Source organism: Herpailurus yagouaroundi, unplaced genomic scaffold, assembly GCF_014898765.1.
Source record: "Herpailurus yagouaroundi ecotype Mexico unplaced genomic scaffold, PumYag 191, whole genome shotgun sequence".
Classification (NCBI taxonomy): Eukaryota; Metazoa; Chordata; class Mammalia; order Carnivora; family Felidae; genus Herpailurus; species Herpailurus yagouaroundi.
The window spans coordinates 13,573,395-13,594,018 of NW_024412422.1; the positions used below are offsets into that span (position 1 = coordinate 13,573,395).

At 37.8% G+C, this 20,624-nt stretch overlaps 1 protein-coding gene across 2 annotated transcripts in view; it reads left to right on the forward strand.

Annotated features, from left to right (window-relative positions):
* The window catches only part of KNTC1 (kinetochore associated 1), a 74,272-nt gene that overhangs the window by 9,644 nt on the left and 44,004 nt on the right, over positions 1-20,624 (forward strand). For both annotated transcript variants that reach the window (XM_040443966.1, XM_040443965.1), the window contains exons 6-26: positions 269-346; positions 1,876-1,910; positions 2,934-3,044; positions 3,821-3,914; positions 4,517-4,569; positions 4,776-4,891; positions 5,222-5,273; positions 6,213-6,311; positions 7,799-7,842; positions 7,945-8,010; positions 8,109-8,184; positions 11,422-11,547; positions 11,638-11,727; positions 12,556-12,609; positions 13,184-13,245; positions 16,318-16,429; positions 17,471-17,614; positions 17,801-17,857; positions 17,950-18,051; positions 20,053-20,172; positions 20,268-20,411. In XM_040443966.1, the coding sequence (XP_040299900.1) occupies positions 269-346; positions 1,876-1,910; positions 2,934-3,044; positions 3,821-3,914; positions 4,517-4,569; positions 4,776-4,891; positions 5,222-5,273; positions 6,213-6,311; positions 7,799-7,842; positions 7,945-8,010; positions 8,109-8,184; positions 11,422-11,547; positions 11,638-11,727; positions 12,556-12,609; positions 13,184-13,245; positions 16,318-16,429; positions 17,471-17,614; positions 17,801-17,857; positions 17,950-18,051; positions 20,053-20,172; positions 20,268-20,411 (1,835 nt within the window). The remainder of the gene's footprint in view (positions 1-268; positions 347-1,875; positions 1,911-2,933; positions 3,045-3,820; positions 3,915-4,516; positions 4,570-4,775; positions 4,892-5,221; positions 5,274-6,212; positions 6,312-7,798; positions 7,843-7,944; positions 8,011-8,108; positions 8,185-11,421; positions 11,548-11,637; positions 11,728-12,555; positions 12,610-13,183; positions 13,246-16,317; positions 16,430-17,470; positions 17,615-17,800; positions 17,858-17,949; positions 18,052-20,052; positions 20,173-20,267; positions 20,412-20,624) is intronic.

Here is a 20,624-nt window from a genome sequence, read left to right on the forward strand (position 1 = left end):
TATACTTAATTTATTTCAATATATCTAAGATTCTTTTTTCTTTTTTTTTGGCAAATGAACTTTGATTTATAAAGTTTCAAGGAAGTTAACATTGTTTTTGCAAATAACAGTTCTTTGTAAATAAGCTTTATCTGTATCATTAGTATATTATTTGATGATTAGAATTTAAATGAGCAAATTGACATATTTTTAAGCTAGGTCCAAACACTGGCTTAAATTTCATATCCACACACCTTTTAGAGAAACTGGTTTGATTTTCCTTCAATAGGTACCTATTATATGCTGCTGCTTACAAACAGTGGATTTTTTTGTATTACAAATCTTCAGCTTGCAAAAATTCAACAAGGTAAGTAATGGATTTTTCTTATTATTGATTTGCAGCAATATTTCTTATTAGTTTTGGAGTAAAATTTTATTTTTTTATTTTATTTTTTTTATTATTTAAAAAAAAAAAATTTTTTTAACGTTTATTTATTTTTGAGACAGAGACAGAGCATGAACGGGGGAGGGGCAGAGAGAGAGGGAGACACAGAATTGGAAGCAGGCTCCAGGCTCTGAGCCATCAGCCCAGAGCCCGATGCGGGGCTTGAACTCACAGACCGCAAGATCGTGACCTGAGCTGAAGTCGGACGCCCAACCGACTGAGCCACCCAGGCGCCACTTGGGGTAAAATTTTAAATATTTTCTTTAAGAATATTATTTTAGGGGGCACCTGGATGGCTCCATCGGTTAAGCGTCCAACTCTTGATTTCAGTTCAGGTCATGATCTTACAGTTCATGAGTTCAAGGCCTGTATCAGGCTCTGTGCTAAGGATTCTCTCTCTGCCTCTCTCCCCGTCTCTCTCTCACAAAATAAATAAATATTTTTTTAAAAAAGAGAGAGGGTGCCTGGGTGGCTCAGTCGGTTAAGTGTCTGACTTCAGCACAGGTCCTGATCTCACAGTTTGTGAGTTTGAGCCCCAGATTGGGCTCTCTGCTGTCAGTGTGGAGCCTGCTTTGGATCTTCTGTCTCCCTCTCTCTGCCCCTCCCCTGCTCTCTCTCTCAAAAATAAATAAACATTAAAAAAAAAGAGAGAATATTATTTTAGTTTCATTAGATTCTATGATACTGCATATACTTTTTTTTAAGTATTCATATTATGTTTCTCCATTATGAGGGCTGCAACAAAATCTGAGGAAATGTACTTTGTTTATAGCCTTTAAGGGGTTTATAGCTTAGCTGGGGAGACAAGACACACACTAGCATAATAATAAATGCTCTTTGATGGAAAGAATGAACCTGGAGACTGAAGTGACTATATAAACATGTTAACAATAACAGACAATAATTCATAGTATGTGCTAAGTGAATGGATGGACCATACATTCCTCTGAGCTGGGAAAGGTTAAGGAATTAGTTCAGAGCATGTGTTCAGCAAGTTCCTTAAATAATCTGTGTTCCAAGAACATACAAGGTCCTGGGGGATACTACAAGACATAGTTCTTCATAGTGTAATGAAGAAGCCAGACAAGTAAAAGAGCTCTACCAAAATGGTGTGCAAAGTGATGAAGACTTTACAGGTAGGACTTCAGAGCTTGGATAGAAGAGTTGGAGCAGGAAGAAGACCCTCTTAGGAGGGAGAAACATGATAAGGGAAGGTATGGAGAAGCATCCCAGGGACAAAAAGGCAGCCTGGCTGGTGTCCTGACTATGACATATTGTCACAGTTTATATCAGTGGTCAAGGGCAAAACTGAAAAGTCAACATTTCTTTATTAGTTTCTGACCTGTGTTCTTCTCACTAGATTGTATGTAATTTTGACTTAACACACAAGGGTGACTTGTGTGTATTTCATAGGTTAATACTATAAATTTAGTCTTTCTCCTTTCATACAGCAATTGAGAATGTAGACTTCAACACAGCAAAAAAGGTAAGAAAACAAAACCACATTGTCTTGTTGATTCTTATATTTAATATAAGTTTGGGGAGAGTGTTTCTGGATATTGTCTAGTGGCTAATGTTTTAGGAATTAGTGTGATCTAACATTTTAATAACATTTCCATTTTAAAATGCATTTATAGGAGCACCTGGCTGGCTCCTTTGATGGAATATGCAACTCTTGGTCTCGGGGTTGTGAGTTCAAGCCCCATGTTGGGTATAGAGATTACTTAATAAAATCTTAGGGGTGCCAGAGTGGCTCAGTTGGTTAAGTGTCCAACTTCAGCTCAGGTCATGATCTTGCGGTTTGTGGGTTCAAGCCCCATATCAGGCTCTGTGCTGACAGCTCAGAGCCTGGAGTCTGCTTTGGATTCTGTGTGTCCTTCTCTTTCTGCTCCTCTTCCACTCGCTCTCTGCCTCTCAAAAATATAAACGTTTAAAAAAAATTTTTTTAATAAAATCTTAAAAAAAGTATCTTGGGCCCACTGGGTAGCTCAGTCAGTTGAGCATCCAGCTCTTGATTTCGGCTCAGGTATTCGCAAGGTCATAAGATCCCTGTGTTGGGCTCCATGCTAAGCATGGAGCCTGCTTAAGAATCTCCCTCTCCCTCTCTCTATGCACCCCCAACTTGTGTGCTCTCTCTCTCTCTCTCAAAATAAAAAAATAAAAATAAAGCCTTTCAAAAAAAAAAAAGATATCTATTTAAAAAAAACAGGAGCTCCTGGGTGGCTCAGTTGGTTGGATATCTGGCTCTTGATTTCAGCTGGGTTCGAGCCCTGTGTCATGCTCTGCGCTGACAGTGCAGAGCTTGATTGAGATTCTCTTTGTCTCTCTCTGCCCCTTCCCTGCTTGCACTGTCTCTCATTCCATCTTTCAAAATAAATAAACTTAGAAAATAAAACAAAAAAAGTAAAAATGCATTTATAACAGATGGATTTAATTCATTTTTATCTTTCCAAGGAATTTCGACGGTGGAGCATATATATAACATTCTTATTTTTTTTTAATTTTGCAGTTACAAGGACAAATCAAGTCCAGTTTTATTTCTACTGAAAATTACCATACTCTTGGTTGTCTCAATCTTGTGGCTGGAGATTTAGCCAGTGAAATTCCTGTGATAATTGGGGTAATTCTTTCTATAAAATTTTAGTTTTTTGCTTCAGAAGTGTTTCTTCATTAACATAGTTTTGGTTAAATTACAAATTAATTTGTAATATATTAACAGAAGCAGGGAAATTATAAAATTAAGGTCATAAAATTAACTCAGTAAGTATACCTAAGTTTCTCTGTTGGAAAATATTGCATCTTTATTTTTACTAGTTTCTTCCTGAAATTTAGCATTTCTTTCAATTATGAGTCTAGATAAAAACAACAACAAAAATCTAATTATATTCAAGAAGTAGGCAAAAATTCAACATAATTATAGCATTTACAACGTTTTTACCTACGAAATTTGTATTTCATATTAAGAAGCAGGCACATTTGTCTATTCTGTGTATCTGGTTCAATATTTCATTAGGGTTTCAAATGATTTAATATTTATAAATTTTTTTTAAAAAGTTATGGTTACTTTAATGAAAATACTTAATCAGAAACTATATCTCATACTACTGGAGGAGGTCTTAAAGTTTACCCTATGTCTTTGGAGTGAGTTGCCTGAATATGCCCACTCCTTATTAAATATTCACGTGATAACAGTGAACAGCAAACTTTGCTGTTCTTGCCATCCTGTTCTGTTGAAGGCAATTTAAGAGGGGAACTGGAAGATAAAACGCTAGTTGGGCTTGAGTACATAAGTATATTCTGAACTATGTAATGTGTACCACTTGGGTGTTTCTGCTTTGAGGAGAATTCAGATCTAAGAACGAAATTTGCAATTGATGTGCTATTTTACCTCTGTAGGGAACTGGTAATTGTGCATTCTCAAAATGGGAACCAGACTCTTCCAAGAAAGGAATGACAGTTAAGAATGTTCTTGATGCAGAGATTATTAAAGGTAAAATAAGTTCATGAAACTACTTGGGGTCAACAGTAGCAAGTTTTAATTTTCAGGTCGGTATCATCCTGAGTCTGGCAAACAGGCCATTTTACCTTACTGCTCTTTGAAACACGCCAGGTTAGTTAGATAATTGTCCATGTATGCTTGACATGTTGCAGTTTTTACTCTTCATTTTAGGAGATTTTACATTTTAGTGGTCATCTAAAAATACATAGAGGCAGGAGCACCTGGGTGGCTCAGTCAGTTAAGCATCTCACTCCTGGTTTCAGCTCAGGTCACGATCCCGTGGTTTCATGACTTCAAGCCTGGCGTCAGGTTCTGGGCTGGAAGCCCAGAGCCTGCTTGGGATTCTTACTCTCCCTCTTTCTCTGCCCCTCCCCCACTCATGCTATTTCCATTTCTCTCAAAATGAAGTTAAAATATATATACGTATACATGTAGACACATATGTATATATATATATGAAGAAGCGAATGTGAGAATGCAAACTTTAGTTGTAGTAGATCTGCCTTTCCATAAACATGATAGTTTATTATTTAAATGTGGCTATCTGTAATACAGAAATGTAGTTCTTACACACCTTGCTTTCTCTTTTGTAGGTGCAAAGAAGTTCCAGTTGATAGACAATCTACTTTTTGTTCTTGATACTGATGTATGTTTCTGATATTTCTCCTTCAATGTTTTCACTTGGTATTATGTGGTATTTGTCATACTTAACAAAGATGAGGACTTTAAGTGGGGTGGATTACTATCTGGTGTGCTATGCTTTATTTCAGTACATAAATCAAAAAGATCCTACAATGTGAGATCCTGAAATATCATTAAGAAGATGTATCCGTGAAATGTCTCCTTTTGCAGAATGTGCTGAGCTTGTGGGATATTTACACTCTGACTCCCATATGGAACTGGCCCTCTCTTCACATTGAAGAGTTTCTTCTTACCACAGAAGCAGAGTCTCCTTCATCAGTCACGTGGTACATTATGACGCTAGTAGTGTTTCCTTTCTTTTAGAATCAGGCTTCTTGATCGTTGATTATGTATTACATTCTAACTAACTCTGGACAGACTGACAGGGTAAGGATCATTCCATTGCTGGCCAGATTCATTGAGAACAAATGGGTAGTTCAAACCTCCAAGTGGTTGTGTTAGAAAGAGTGTTAATCTGGGCTGTAAACGTGAAGAAACCAGGTTCAGTGTCTTGGTGGGAATTAATTTTAACCTTTAAGAATACCCCTTTGACTTAGCTTCTATGTAGCGATTGGCAAAGCTTATTTTATTCACTTAAACCTTCTTTTCTCTTTTAGGCAAGGGATTACAAATCTCAAATTAGTGGCTCTGACAATTACTGCTGATAAGGTATTGGAAGATTTTATTTCACATTTGTCCATATTATGTGTTAGAAATAGCATTAACTAATATGAAAGTAGTTAAGTAGTGCCCACTTGACAAATCAGAAATAATCCTGCAGAGTTCTTTTTCCTCATAAAAAAATGGATATGTCTCAGCTCCCCAATAAAAAAAAATATTTTTTAATCTTTATTTATTTTTGAGAGAGAGAGAGAGAGACAGTGTGAGCAGGGGAGGAACAAAGAGAGACACACACACAGAATCCGAAGCAGGCTCCAGGCTCTAGGCTCTGAGCGTGAGCACAAAGCCCAACACGGGGCTCGAACTCAGGAACCCTGAGATCATGACCTGAGCTGAAGTTGGGTGCTGAACTGACTGAGCCATCCAGGCACGCCTCAGCTCCCTATTTTAAATGGAGCATTGCAGGATTAAAAATATCTACAAGGGGGTGCTTTGGTGGCTCAGTCAAGTGTCCAACTCTTGATTTCGGCTCAGGGCATGATCTCACAGTTCGTGAGTTTGAGCCCCATGTCGGGCTCTGCACTGATGGTGTGGAGCCTGCTTGGGATTCTCTCTCTCCCTCTCTCTCCCACTCCCCTGCTCACTCTTCCTCAAAAATAAATAAGCTTTAAAAATATATATCCACAAGAAAATGTTCATTAGAGTGACTCATACAGTTCTGGTACTGAGGAATTACATGCATCCTAAATACAAATTGTAGAATGAACACCAGATGTACAGTTTTTTATTCAACAGATTTGAATGGTGGAATAGAGCATATTTTTATATGTAACATTTAAATAATACAGCAGTGGTCTTCGTTATAAAATTGTTTTTGCATTTAGTTTTGTACTAAGTGTTTTAATCTAGCCACTTGATATAAAGTGCTATCTTATCCTTGTAGGTTTATATGACCTACTAAATTAATTGCTCTTCTCTTTTTCTTAGATGAAAAATCTCGTGGTTTATTCATTACCCATGATGGAAATACTGTATTCTTTGGAAGTATCTAGCGTTTCATCTCTGGTCCAGTCAGGAATTAGCACAGTAAGTTGATGTGTATTTTGTACTTTATAATAAAAAAAATTAAGAATAAGCTAAGGGGTGCCTGGCTGACTGAGAAGAGCATTCGACCCTTGATCTTCGGGTCGTAAGTTTGAGCTCCACACTGGATGTAGAGATACTTAAATAAATAAAAACTTAAAACAAACTAAGCATGAGTGGAACTGGTGTAATACCTGAATAGAGCTCAGGTTTATAACTATATTTGTTGTTACCAGAGGTTCTCAAATATACTTGCCCAAACCAAGTCTTCATGTAAGAAAAAGGAAAGCATATTAATCAAATGAAACCTGAACCATCTGCTTATTCAGTTTTCTTGTGTCTCCACAGGAAATATGAATGATAAGCAATTTGGGCGGAGGGTCATTGCTTTTACTGATTTATCTTTTAATTTTAATCTTTCAAAAAACATTTTACTACATTTGTTTCGTGTCTTCACACACAGATGCACACATATGCACACACACAGACACACTGTATTTTTCCAAACTATTTGGAATTTACTTGCAGACATCATGGCCTGTTACCCCTAAGTGCGTCAGCAGGTCTCTCCTGAGAATAAGGGCATTTTTCTATAATACCGGTATTAAATTTAACATTAATACAATACTGTTCCAAAATACACCATCCAGATCCAAATTTTACCAATTGTGCCAATTACTTTAAAGCTGTTTTTTTGTTTTGTTTTATTTTTGTTTTTTCCTTAATCCAGGATCTAATCAAGCATCATATATGGAATTTTGTTGTCATGGTCACATGGTCTACTATAATGTGCAATAGTTCCTTAGTCTTTTTTTTCAAGACATTGACATTTCCAAATCCTAGCCTGTTGTGTTGTACAGTGTCCCTCTATTTGGATTTGTCTGGTTATTGCGTCACAATTAGACACATGCTGAGCTTTCTTGACAAGGATACCACATAGGTTATACTGTATTCAGCTGTGTCATGTTAAGGGGCTTATGTCCATTTGTCCTATTACTGATGATGATAAATGTGATTACTTGGTTAAGGCAGTTTTGCCAGATTTCTCCACTGTAGAGGTGCTTTTTCTCCTTCGTAATTGCTAAGTAAATTCTCTGGTATTTTTTTGAAACTATGGAATATCCTTTTTTCCCAACAGTTTTTCACAGTGAGTTTAGAATCCATTGATGAATAATTCTCACCTAAACCAGTTGTTACCTTAGTAACTAAAATGAATTATTTAAAAAAATTTTTTTTCAAAGTTTATTTAGAGAGATACAGGGACAGCGTGAGTGGGAGAGGGGTAGAGAGAGAGGGAGAGAGAGAGAATCCCAATCAGGACCTGCGCTGTCATCACAGAGCCCCCTGTGGGGCCTGAACCCATGAAACCCTGAGATCATAACCTGAGCTGATACCAAGAGTCAGACGCTTAACTGACTAAGCCACCCAGGTGCCCCTAAAATGAATTATTTCTATGTTTCAGTTTTAAACTTTTTTTTTTATTGTTGTAGGATACCATATACCTTTTGGAAGGAATTTGCAAAAATGATTCAAAGTAGGTCGTATTTTGTTTTATTAAATAAGTCGTTAAATAGCAGCTATGTTACAATTTACTTATTAATACTATTAATTCATTCACCCTGAAAACTTTTTTCAGACTATCTGAAGATTCAGTCTCTGTTGTAGTACTCAGGTGTCTTACAGAAGCTTTACCAGAAAACAGGTAACTTCTCATATTCTTTTAAGCCTTACCCCTTAATGATAACCTTAAATTCCCTGATTAATAAAGATTTCACTGAAATTTGTTTTTCACTTCATCAGATTGAGTCGGTTACTTCACAAACACAGATTTGCTGAAGCCGAGAGCTTTGCTATTCAGTTTGGACTAGATGTTGAGGTAATCATGAATTCATTTGTTTATCAAACGAGCATTTCTTCATGTAGTAGAGACTGGGGAGACAGACATGTAAGGCGTAATTGCAATTTAGTATGATCAGTCCTATGATTAAGATATGACCGAAGTAGACTAGGAATTCAAAGGAGAGATGGAGATATACTGGGGCAGAAAGACTTCACAGAGATCATTTTATGTCAGATCTTGATGATGTTCCTGATAGTCCAGGGGAAGGTAGGGAATTCTAGGTGTAAGGACAGCATAAGTAAAGTGAGGGAGGCGTACAGGGCTTCCAGGAACTCCCAGTAATTAGGTAAGAGTAGAATGTAGGTTATACACACCATGCAGTAAAAGGAACTGATAATGGAGAACTAGGTGATCAGAGCATGGGGAGCCTTGTGTGTGTTGCAGAGGATTTAGGTTGTGTTCTGCAGGTGATAGGGAGCTAATACAAGTGTCCTGATTAGATTGTCACTTTGTAAAGCTGGAGAATTGTTTGGAAAGGGGCAGACTAGAGGTGTGAAGACCAGTTGGGAGACTGAACAGCTTTCTGTGGGAGACCGAACTAGTGCAGTGAGGTGGAGATGTACAAGAGGGAGGTCTGACATGAGAGGCACAGGGAAGGTGGAATCAGTGGGACTAGTGATCAAACATAGGGAGGGACAGATGTAGGGATTGGACTGGCGGGACTCTGGCTCAGCATACTTGTGGGATGGGGACGGCACTCCCTAAAATGAGAAATATGTGTGGAAGAGCAGGTAGTGGTAAAAGATGAAGGATCTGCTTTATAAAAACTGGAAACGAGCCTTTCTGGTAGGAGGTTGGAGAGTGATCTTAGCTGAATTTAGAGGTAGGTAACAACAGGGGATGCCTCAGACCACTTGGGAAGAATGTGTAGGGTAGAGAGATCTCATGTCAGGATGAGATCCAGGGGTACCAGCATGTGGGAAGTTGAGGAAGAAGGGCTGTATACATATTTGGGAAGAAATAAAGGAGGAAAACCACAAGAATGTATGATTATAGATAGAAGTCAAGGAAAGAGAAACTTTAGAGTCTAGTGCAAAGTGATCAACAGTTTCAAATACTGCAGATAAGATCAAGTATTAAGGGGCGGGCTCCTGGGTGGTTCAGTCGATTAAGTGTCCAACTTCAGCTCAGGTTGTTGAACTACTACTGACTCTTGATTTCAGGTCAGGTCATGATCTTAGGGTCGTGGGATCAAACCTGTGTTGGGCTCCATGCTTACAATTCTCTCTTTCTCTCTCTGTCTCTGTCTTTCCCCCTCTACTCCTCTCCCCTGCTTGCACTCTCTCTCTCTCAAAAAATAAAAAATAAGTAAATATAAAACTAAAGATGACCACACAATTATGTTGCATGTCTAGTTTTCTAAGTTTGTCAAAGGTTCTTTAGCAGCTAGAAATAGCATGAGTTAGAAATACCCAAAACTTCAGGTTCCTTTTTTATAAACCAAATACCAACTTTGATTCTCTAATTCCGAAAGCTAAAAATGATAAGAAAGCACAGTTTCTCTACTTCTGTTTCTCCACTCCCTGAAAAACTTTCACTGATTTTTTATTCTGTTCACTTTTTAATTTTACTGTTATTTTTATTTATTTTATTTTTTTAATGTTTTATTTATTTTTGAGAGAGAGAGAGAGGCAGAATATGAGCAGGGGTGGGACAGAGAGAGAGGGAGACACAGAATCTGAAGAAGGCTCCAGGCTCTGAGCTGTCAGCACAGAGCCCGATGCGTGGCTCAAACTCGTGAACCGCGAGATCATGACCTGAACTGAAGTTGGACACTCAACTGACTGAGCCACCCAGACGCCCCACGTTTTTTTATTATTTTTAAAGTAATCTCTATGTCCAATGTGGGTCTCGAACTCACGACCCCAAGACTGAGTCACAGGCTCTACTGACTGAGCCAGCCAGGCACCCCCATTCGCTTTTTTAAAAAATAGTTACTGCAGGGCGCCTGGGTGGCTTGGTCGGTTAAGCGTCCGACTTCGGCTCCGGTCATGATCTCACGGTCCGTGAGTTCAAGCCCCACGTCGGGCTCTGTGCTGACAGCTCAGAGCCTGGAGCCTGTTTCAGATTCTGTGTCTCCCTCTCTCTCTGCTCCTCCCCTGTTCATGCTCTGTCTCTCTCTGTCTCAAAAATAAATAAACAAAAAAAAAAAATTAAAAAAAAATAGTTATTGAAAAATTTTCAGATGTTCAAAAAGGTAATATAACACTCACATACTCATCACCCTACTTAAAAAAAAAAAAAAAGATATTACCAATATAGCTTAAGACCTCTTTCTTTTCTTCCCAGATACATCATTCTCCTTACCCCAACCAGAAGTATCCATTATTCTGATTTTGGTGCTTAATACTCCATTAATTTCTCTATCTCTTTGGTCATATAACTTTCTAAACAACTCACAAAATTGTTTTGCATGCTTTAAAATGTTACATTTTTAAAACAGAGGGGTGCCCTCCACCCTCTTAGGAAATATTAAGTCTTTACTACAATCAGGTTTTTCCTACATTACTCCCCAAGACTTTTCAAGACATGTCAATGACCTACCTAATCAACATATCCAACAGACATCTTCTAGTTTTTCTTGTTTTTTTTTGTTTTGTTTTGTTTTGTTTTGTTTTGTTTTGTTTTGTTTTGTTTTGGGAGAGAGAGAGAGGAGAGGGATAGAGGGAGAGAGAATCCCAGGCAGGCTCCATGCTCAGTGCAGAGGCTGATACTCAGGGCTTGATCCCACAGCCCTGGGATCATGACCTGAATGGAAGTCTAGAGTCAGTTGCTCAACTGACTGAGCCACCCAGACGCCCCTGTATCGTCCTCTTTCAAAAACCAGCTCCATCCCTTTGGAACTGCGTAACTTCAGGTGCATTCCTTACCCTTCCTGGAGTGTCAGTTTTCTTGACTGTATAATGGGAATATTAATATTCACCCTATAGAGTTAGGGTGAGGTATAAATGGTTGCTCAGGTTTTTATGAGAATTAAATGAGATAATTCACATAAGGCTACTAGTACCCTTAGTTAAGGACTCAGTGGTCTCCATAACTCTTAGTAATCTGGATTACCTTTTGGTCATCTAAGTGTTAGCTTCTTTACTGTTTACTCCTGGGCCAAAGGAGACTTAACCCTTTTCAATAACAGTCTATTGCCTGCAGTCTAGAAAGTCATCCACAGGCATTATTTTGCTTCAAGTTGCTTAATGTAGCATTTCTAAATTACAGCTTGTTTACAAGGTGAAATCCAATGATATATTAGAGAGACTAGCCTTGAGTTCGGCGGACACCAGCGAGCAGACTAAATGGCAAAAACTCGTAGGTGAAGCTAAAGAAAATCTACATAAAATCCAGGTGTGTTTTCCCTGTCATGTATGAGAGTATTCGGATCGATGGATTGAATAACATTTGGTTGCCTCATTATGTCTGGTATTTCTGAACCAGGATGATGAATTTGTGGTGAATTACTGCTTGGAGGCTCAGTGGATAACCTATGAAACCACCCAGGAAATGCTAAATTATGCAAAAACAAGGGTAAGTTTTTATAACCTTTGTACCTGATAGTTTGTCTCGTGCAAGATAAACCATCTCAAAAAAAAAGAATTGTGTCTCTATCATAGACCTGTTTTTTTTGTTTGTTTGTTTATTTAATGTTTATTTATTTTTGAGAGAGAGAGCCTGAGCAGGGGCAGAGAGAGAGTGAGACACAGAATCCCAAGGAGGCTCCATGTTGTCAGCACAGAGCCCTATGTGGGGCTCGAACTCACAGACCTTGAGATCATGACCTGAGTCGAAGTCAGACACTCAACCAACTGAGCCACCCAGGCGCCCCATCATAGACCTGTTTTTAAAGTGCATTTTTACGCTGTAGTTTCCCCTCTGAACTTTGATCACCATTGCTAGTTTTATTCCTTAAAATTAAGGTGTAACACATGGGCAAAATGTTATGAGTTATTTTCATAAAATGCATTATTTTTTTTTTTTTAATTTTTTTTTTTCAACGTTTATTTATTTTTGGGACAGAGGAGACAGAGCATGAACGGGGGAGGGGCAGAGAGAGAGGGAGACACAGAATCAGAAACAGGCTCCAGGCTCTGAGCCATCAGCCCAGAGCCTGACGCGGGGCTCGAACTCACGGACCGCGAGATCGTGACCTGGCTGAAGTCGGACGCTTAACCGACTGCACCACCCAGGCGCCCCAAAATGCATTATTTTTTAAAGTATGTCATTTCTTTATTGTTCACGGTTTATCTCAGAGTTCAGTGGAATTTGATAATTTGTTTCCTTTCACAGAAAATTCATCTTTCATGAAAAAACTAATATAGCAGATACTCTAACTGTGTTTCTTATTGTTCATCTTAGCTTTTGAAAAAAGAAGATAAAACTGTTCCTGTCTATTCTGATGGCTTAAAAGAGGTAATTACATTGGACTTAATTTGAGGGCAAATATGTACCTTTACAATATGTTTTTCAGTTCAAGATAGACCTATATTTTTTCAAGAGTGTTATTTTAACTCTTGTTTTCTTACTGAAAAATGGGAATAATAGTACTTACAGGGTTACTTTGGAATCCGATGAATTAATTTATATAAATCATTTTGTGTAGTGCCTGGCACCTGTTAAGCACACAAATAAATGTAAACTGTGATGGTGATTATCAGAGTACAAAAGTATAATCTAGCTGGATTTTACCATAAGGCATTTATAAACCACTGGGAAAACTAATTAATTTTGAAGGGCACCTATAGTCAGTGTGCAAATGCCTTCTCTTTTGCAGTTTTATTGCATTTAATGTGATTGGAAGTGTTTCCATTAGTCCACATTGTTTTTGTTTTGTGTTACATAAATGCAGTCCTATTTATGGGAATTGACCAATAATATGGGATGAAATGGGCATGTGTGCAAGACTTCTGAAACAGAATGCCTAATTTTTGGTGTTTTTAATTGTTATTGCTTGCAACTTTCAGATTATCAGATTATTTCTATTTAGGTACTAAGGGCTCATGCAAAATTGACTACTTTTTATGGAGCATTTGGACCAGAAAAATTCAGGTGAAAAATTCCTCATTTTTCATTTTTAGATTATGAATTAGGTTTTAGTTTAGAGTGTCATAAAAGATACAGTATTGCTTTGACTGAATGTGTTTCTGGGAATTGAGTGATGGAAAGTACTATTTTCCTGATGAGTTTTAGATACTCTTCTGCACCATCTTTGGAAAACTGATAAATTTGAAAGGTGGGGCACCTGGGTGGCTCAGTTGGCTACGCATCCGACTTCGGCTCAGGTCATGATCTCACAGTTCATGAGTTCAAGCCCTTGCATTGGGCTCTGTGCTGACAGCTCAGAGCCTGGAGCCTGCTTCAGATTCTGTGCCTCTCTCTCTCTCTGCCCCACTCCTACTTGCACTCTGTCTCTCAAAAATGAATAAACGTTAAAAATTTTTTTAAAATTTGGAAGGCAAATTTATTTATTTATTTATTTATTTATTTTAAAATTTTTTTTTTCAACGTTTTTTATTTATTTTGGGACAGAGACAGAGCATGAACGGGGGAGGGGCAGAGAGAGAGGGAGACACAGAATCGGAAACAGGCTCCAGGCTCTGAGCCATCAGCCCAGAGCCCGACGTGGGGCTCGAACTCACGGACCATGAGATCGTGACCTGGTTGAAGTCGGACGCTTAACTGACTGCGCCACCCAGGCGCCCCTGGAAGGCAAATTTAAATGCATATACCTTTGCCCTAGCAATTTCACTTCTGGCAATTGATTCTGTTAGATATACTAACACGTACACCAAGAGTAGCATTATTTACATGTATGAGGTGTACCTTAAAGATAAAACAAATTACGGGGTGCCTGGGTGGCTCAGTTGGTTAAATGTAACTCAATTTCGGCTCAGGTCATGATCTCACAGTTCGTGAGTTCAAGCCCTGCATTGGGCTCCCTTCTAACAATGCAGAGCCTGCTTGGGATTCTTTCTCTCCCCCTCTCTCAACCCTCCCCAGCTCAAGCTTGAGCTCTCTCTTAAAATAAATAAACTTTAAAAAATTTTTAAAAAAAGATAAGACAACAACAAAGTTTTATTGTTTTCCTTATGGCTAGTCAATCTCCCTTTCCCTGCTAATTGCAATATTATGCTAACAATCTGGCATGTATTTGTCTGTCTCTGGACTTTGTATTTGGTTGATTTTATATTCTTTATTCACCAGTATGAAATAGTCTTGATTAATGTAACTTTAGAATGTCCTATTATCTGGTAGACTAACCCTACTGTACTTTCCTTTTCAGAATTTGGGGGGGCCATTTTCTCATGTTTGTTTTTCTGTATGATGTTTGGAATGAGAATCAGCTTACCCAGTTTAAAGAAATCTTATTTTTATTGGGATTTTAAGTTTTTATTTATTTCTATCTTTTATTGGGAATGTGCTGAATCTAAGATCAATTTGGGGAGAACCAGCATCTTTACAGTATTGAATCTTCCTATTTAAGGACAGTATGTGTCTTCCTACTCATTCTGTTCTTTTTTTATGTTCACAGCAGTATCTATTCAGTTGCTTTCATACAGATTTTGTACACTTTTTGTTAATTTTATTTTAAATTGTTTTCTACTGTTATAAATGGGATGTTTCATCATATTTTTGAAAGACATGAAAAGCTGTTGATTTTTTTAAATTGCTTTTTAACCAGATACTTTATCAAATTCCTTTATTATTCATAATGTTTCAGTTGATCTAATTTTTTCCAAGTATATAATTATATATTCAAATAATGATAATTTTGCCTCACTTTTTCTCTTTACCTAATCTCATCAGTGCATATAGAGCAGTATTAAATATAGTGGTAATAGGTATCCTTCTCTTGTAACTGGCATTTATGGGAATCCTTATTTTGCTTTACAATTAAGCATGATATAGGCTTTTAGTGTGTTTCTCTTTTTATCATTTTAAGAATTTTAAGGAGGGGCGCATGGGTGGCTCAGTCGGTTAAGCGTCTGACTTCGGCTCAGGTCGTGATCTCGCGGTTCGTGTGTTCAAACCCCGCATCATGCTCTGTGCTGATGGCTCAGAGCCTGGAGCCTATTTCGGATTCTGTGTCTCCCTCTCTCTCTGACCCTCCCCCATTCATGCTCTGTCTCTCTCTGTCTCAAAAATAAATAAACGTTAAAAAAAAAAAAAAGAATTTTAAGGAAACATTCATCATCTATTTCTGAGCCTTTTGAGAGATAGAATGCACATGAGCAGGGAGGGGCAGAGACAGAGGGAGACCCAGAATCCCAAGCAGGCTCCATGTTGTCAGCACAGAGCCTGATGTGGGGCTTGAACTCATGAACCGTGAAATCATGACCTGAGCCGAAATCAAGAGTCGGATACTCAACCAACTGAGCCACCCAGGCACCCTATTTCTGAGCTTTAATCAGGACTGAGTTGGTCATACATTACTGGTTATAGCCAAAGACTAGAAATAACCTAAATGTTCAACTATGGGGGACTAGTTAAATAAAGAATAGTAAAGCCATGTCATGGAATAATACGTAGTCCTTAAAAAGAATAACATTTATGTGTGCTAATTTGGTATAAGCACCAACTTAATGTAAAATGAATTTTTCAAAGAACAGATAATATATGGAAAATTCTGATTTATTTTAAAACGTAAAATGGGGCACCTGGGTGGCTCAGTCAGTTAACCATCCAACTTTGGCTCAGGTCATGATCTCATGGCTTGTAGGTTAGAGCCCTGCATCGGGCTCTGTGCTGACAGCTTGGAGCCTGGAGCCTGCTTAGGATTCTGTGTTTCCCTCTCTCTCTGCCCCTTTCCTGCTCACTCTCTGTCCTTCTCTCTCAAAAACAAATAAACATTTAAAAAAAATTTTTTTAATACTTAAAATAATTGCTTGTTATGTAGTGATTATCTCAGGAAGGACCTAGAAGAAGAGATATGGCTTTTGGAGAAGATGACAGGAGCTCTGCAGGTCTGAGATAAGAAGAAAACATGCTTTTCACTGTATAATCTTTGGAACTTCTTTTAACTTTGAGGAAAAAACTAAAATGTCTAATGGTTTCTCCTTGCAATATATAACTTTAATTTTTTTTTTAAACCACTAATTTTTTTCCTCTCTGACTTTGCAGTGGTAGTTCTTGGATTGAATTTCTGAATAATGAAGATGACCTTAAGGATATCTTTTTACAGCTAAGAGAAGGAAACCTTGTTTGTGCACAGTACCTTTGGCTTCGACATCGGGTAATATGTTTTGTGTTTTGTCCTTAGTGGCTTTATGGCTCCTGGGATAGGTGATTGAATCCGTTGTCTTCACATGGATGAGAAGGGTCACAGGTGTGAGTGGGTAATGGAATGTTTGATGAAAGTATCCTGATGATATTAAATTAGAGGTAAAGATACCTTAGAAACATATTTTATCTCATCATTCAAATCTAATTAACTCCTAAACTTAATTCAAAAGGCAACATTTTGGGGCATCTGGCTGGTTGTGTGGGTAGAGCATGTGACTCTTGATCCTTGGGTTTGTGAGTTCGAGCCCCATGTTGAGTATAGAGGTTACTTAACAAGATCTTTAAAAAAAAAAGGTAACGTTTTATTACATGATTATTGATGGGCTTTCTTTTTTTTTTTTTTTTTTTTAATTTTTTTTTTTTTCAACGTTTATTTATTTTTGGGACAGAGAGAGACAGAGCATGGACGGGGGAGGGGCAGAGAGAGAGGGAGACATAGAATCGGAAACAGGCTCCAGGCCATCAGCCCAGAGCCTGACGCGGGGCTCGAACTCACGGACCGCGAGATCATGACCTGGCTGAAGTCGGACGCTTAACCGACTGCGCCACCCAGGCGCCCCTTGATGGGCTTTCTTAAGTAGTGTTGGTGGAGAGGGTGTTCCTGTTGCAGCTCAGATTGTGGGAAAGGATTGCCCATTAACACTGCTGCTCTGAATCCCTTCAATGTTGACAGATATACTTAGGTGCCAAAAGTGGTATCTTGGTGTGACGTCAAGAATGGACACGTTGCTTGTTAGGATTTGTACTTTGACCTGCTGCTAAATTTTCCTTTCCCTGCCAGTTTCTCTCCACTTAATTTGTTAGTTGGTACTTGTTGCCATGAAAGCTCGTGGAGTTTGTGGCTGCCGGTGACTCACTGGTATAGAGCAAATCACCCTTAGTGGTTATAATTAAATCAGTACATTATTTCATAATAAGTCTTTTCCATTTTGGGAGGCTGTCACTTTAAATCTGTCTGAGAGGTCTTAATTTCTCACCCTGTATAATTTAGGCAAACTTTGAAAACAGATTTGATGTGAAAATGCTTGAGAACTTGCTCAACTCAATTTCTACACCAGTCTCTTTGCAAAAGCTTTGTCCATGGCTTAAAAATGATGTGATCCCATTTGTGAGAAGGGCTGTACCTGAAGGGCAGGTGAGTTACCTTTAGTATTTCCATTCTGGATCGTCCAAGTCCAGTCTTTGCCTTATGTCATAGTAAATTACACTAACACCAGTTAGTTCTTTACTGTCTCTGTTGAAAGATTACCAAGGGGAGTTTTAAATTATTCCAGTGATTGTCTGCCGAGTATTTTATTTTTAAGTAATATGTCTGTTTCAGAAAATTCTGGCAAAATGGTTGGAACAAGCAGCCAGAAACCTTGAATTAACTGATAAGGTAATACCAGTATAATTTACACTGAACAGACATTTCAAACACTCCCAGTGGCTTACAACATCACGTTGCATGGCTTCTGTTACTCTTCACAGGCAAACTGGCCAGAAAATGGACTTCAACTGGCAGAAGTCTTTTTTACAGCAGAAAAACCAAATGAGTTGGTGTTGGTGTCCTGTTGGCAATGGATTTCCTTGGTATGATCTGGATAATGAATTTTTAGTAGTAAAGCACTCAATTTATATTAAAGAGTTTGTCTACGTGTACTTAGAAATACATCCATTTCTTAAATTTTCTGTTTATGAGTTTTTCTTTCATGTAGTTTTAAAATAAAAAAAGAAAATTTTTCTTTTTTTTCTTTCTGATTCTCCTGTCACAGCTTCAGCCTATTTTAATGCTCTGTGTTTCTCTATTGATCAAACCAAATGGGAAACAGTAGATAAACATACTCCTAAGTAGTATAATTGGGATTTTCTGCATTGGCAGCATTTCATAGTCCTTTAAAAGAATGAAATTTATTAATGCATTAGGATTAGTTTTCAAAGACTTACTTAAACCAACAAACCACTCCCTGTTCTGATTGCATTTCTTAGATTTCTAATAGCCATTATGGCTTAAGTACCAGTGAATTTTTTTAAAGATGAAACTGAAAAAAATTCTGGGTCTTTTTTGACTGAAAAAAATAGCAGTGCTAGAAAGGGAACTAAGCTCAGAAATGCTGATGTTATGTTTGATGTTAATTTGAGGTTCATGAACTGAATTAATAATTTGGCTTCTGAATTTTTAATTTCTTTTTCCCCTTAAGTTTCTAAAAACGAGAAAGCATTCATAAGTTTGTTGGGGTACCATAAATTCATTTATAAACTAATATGTGAGACATCCCCTTACAATTTCAACTTGGAAGTATTAAGGACTTAAGTACCAGAAGGTATCACTTTATATAAGCTCATAATATGCATTATGAAATTGCATTGATTCCTTAAATTTCTAAATTTATCAAAATACATACTGAACTTCCTCCTTTCTGACACAGCAGATTCTTGCCAGTAATTGTACTTACTGATTATATACTGTTAAAAATTAAATGGGAATTTTTTTCTATGCATTTCAAGTATATTGATATATGTACATTTAATATATGATGTATATTGATCATTATAACAGATTTTTCCATAGAAGAGATTTTTCTCTTGCTTATAAAATACTACTTTTGTCTTTTCTCTGTTGTCTTTTATCAATAGTGAAAATTGTGTTCTTGTATATAAGTTTAGGAAATGTTACAATTTTATATCTGATCTTGATCTGTATAGAGGGGATATTGAGGGCCATCTAAATGATGTTTTTATACTTAAGTATAAAAATATAACACTAACATTCAGGGGTGGCTCAGTCGGTGGAGCGTGTGCTCTTGATCTCTGGGTTGTAGGTTCAACCCCATGTTGAGTGTAGAGATTGCTTAAAAACTAAAATCTTAAAACAAAATAAAAATAAAACATTAAAAAAAATTACACTAACATTGAAGTTTTTCTGTGTATTTTTTTTTTTTTAATTTTTCTTTCAACGTTTATTTATTTTTGGGACAGACAGAGACAGAGCATGAATGGGGGAGGGGCAGAGAGAGAGGGAGACACAGAATCGGAAACAGGCTCCAGGCTCTGAGCCATCAGCCCAGAGCCTGACGCGGGGCTCGAACTCCCGGACCGCGAGATCGTGACCTGGCTGAAGTCAGACGCTTAACCGACTGCGCCACCCAGGCGCCCCTGTGTATTTTTTTTGAGAGGGAAAATTGCTTTTAGATTTCTATTGGATTCTGATCTGTCAATTTGTACTAGTTTATGAGTTAAAATTCTACAAAATTTAAGGTATTAGGTTCAGATTTCCTCTTAAGACCATAATCATGGCCAATTCTTATTTTATATGAAATAATTCTTTTTTTTTTTTAAGTTTATTTATTTTGAGAGAGACAGAGACACCACAAGTGGGGAGGGGCAGAGAAAGAGAGAGAGGGAGAGAGAATCCCAAGCAGGCTCCACATGGCCAGTGCAGAGCCCAGTGTGGGGCTCAAACCACGAAGCCATAAGATTATGACCTGAGCCAAAACCAAGGGTCAGACACTTAACCGACTGAGGTACCCAGGCACTCCTTATCTGAAATAATTCTGACTTTTTGTATATTTCCTTCTCACACTTCTGTTTTAGAAGGATTATCAAAACACAGAGGAAGTATGTCAGTTAAGGACTTTGGTAAATAACTTGCAGGAGTTGATCACATTGCATAGGAAATACAACTGCAAACTGGCCCTCTCTGATTTTGAGAAGGTAAAAGTCTAGACTTATCAGAAGTATTATTAGTTTTTAATCACAGCCACTATGGCTAGAGCTTGCATCTATACCATCTTTCTTTTGGCATTCAGGAGAATGCAACCACCATTGTGTTCCGGATGTTTGATAAAGTGTTAGCCCCAGAGCTGATTCCTTCCATCTTAGAGAAGTTTATAAGAGTTTACATGAGGGAACATGGCTTGCAAGAGGAGGAACTTCTCCTGCTCTACATAGAGGTAACTTCTTTAGATCTAGTCTTTTTTCCTTGCCTCTGTGCAATGTGTCATTATATTAAACATTTAACCTTTAAGAAATGTCATACTTTACCATTAGGATTTATGCAGCATGTTGTATTGGCAAGGTTATGTGGGATAACTGCCACTGATTGATGGTAACCTTGGGCAAAATGGGATAATATAATTAATTATTCCTCCAAATTGTTATTGTGA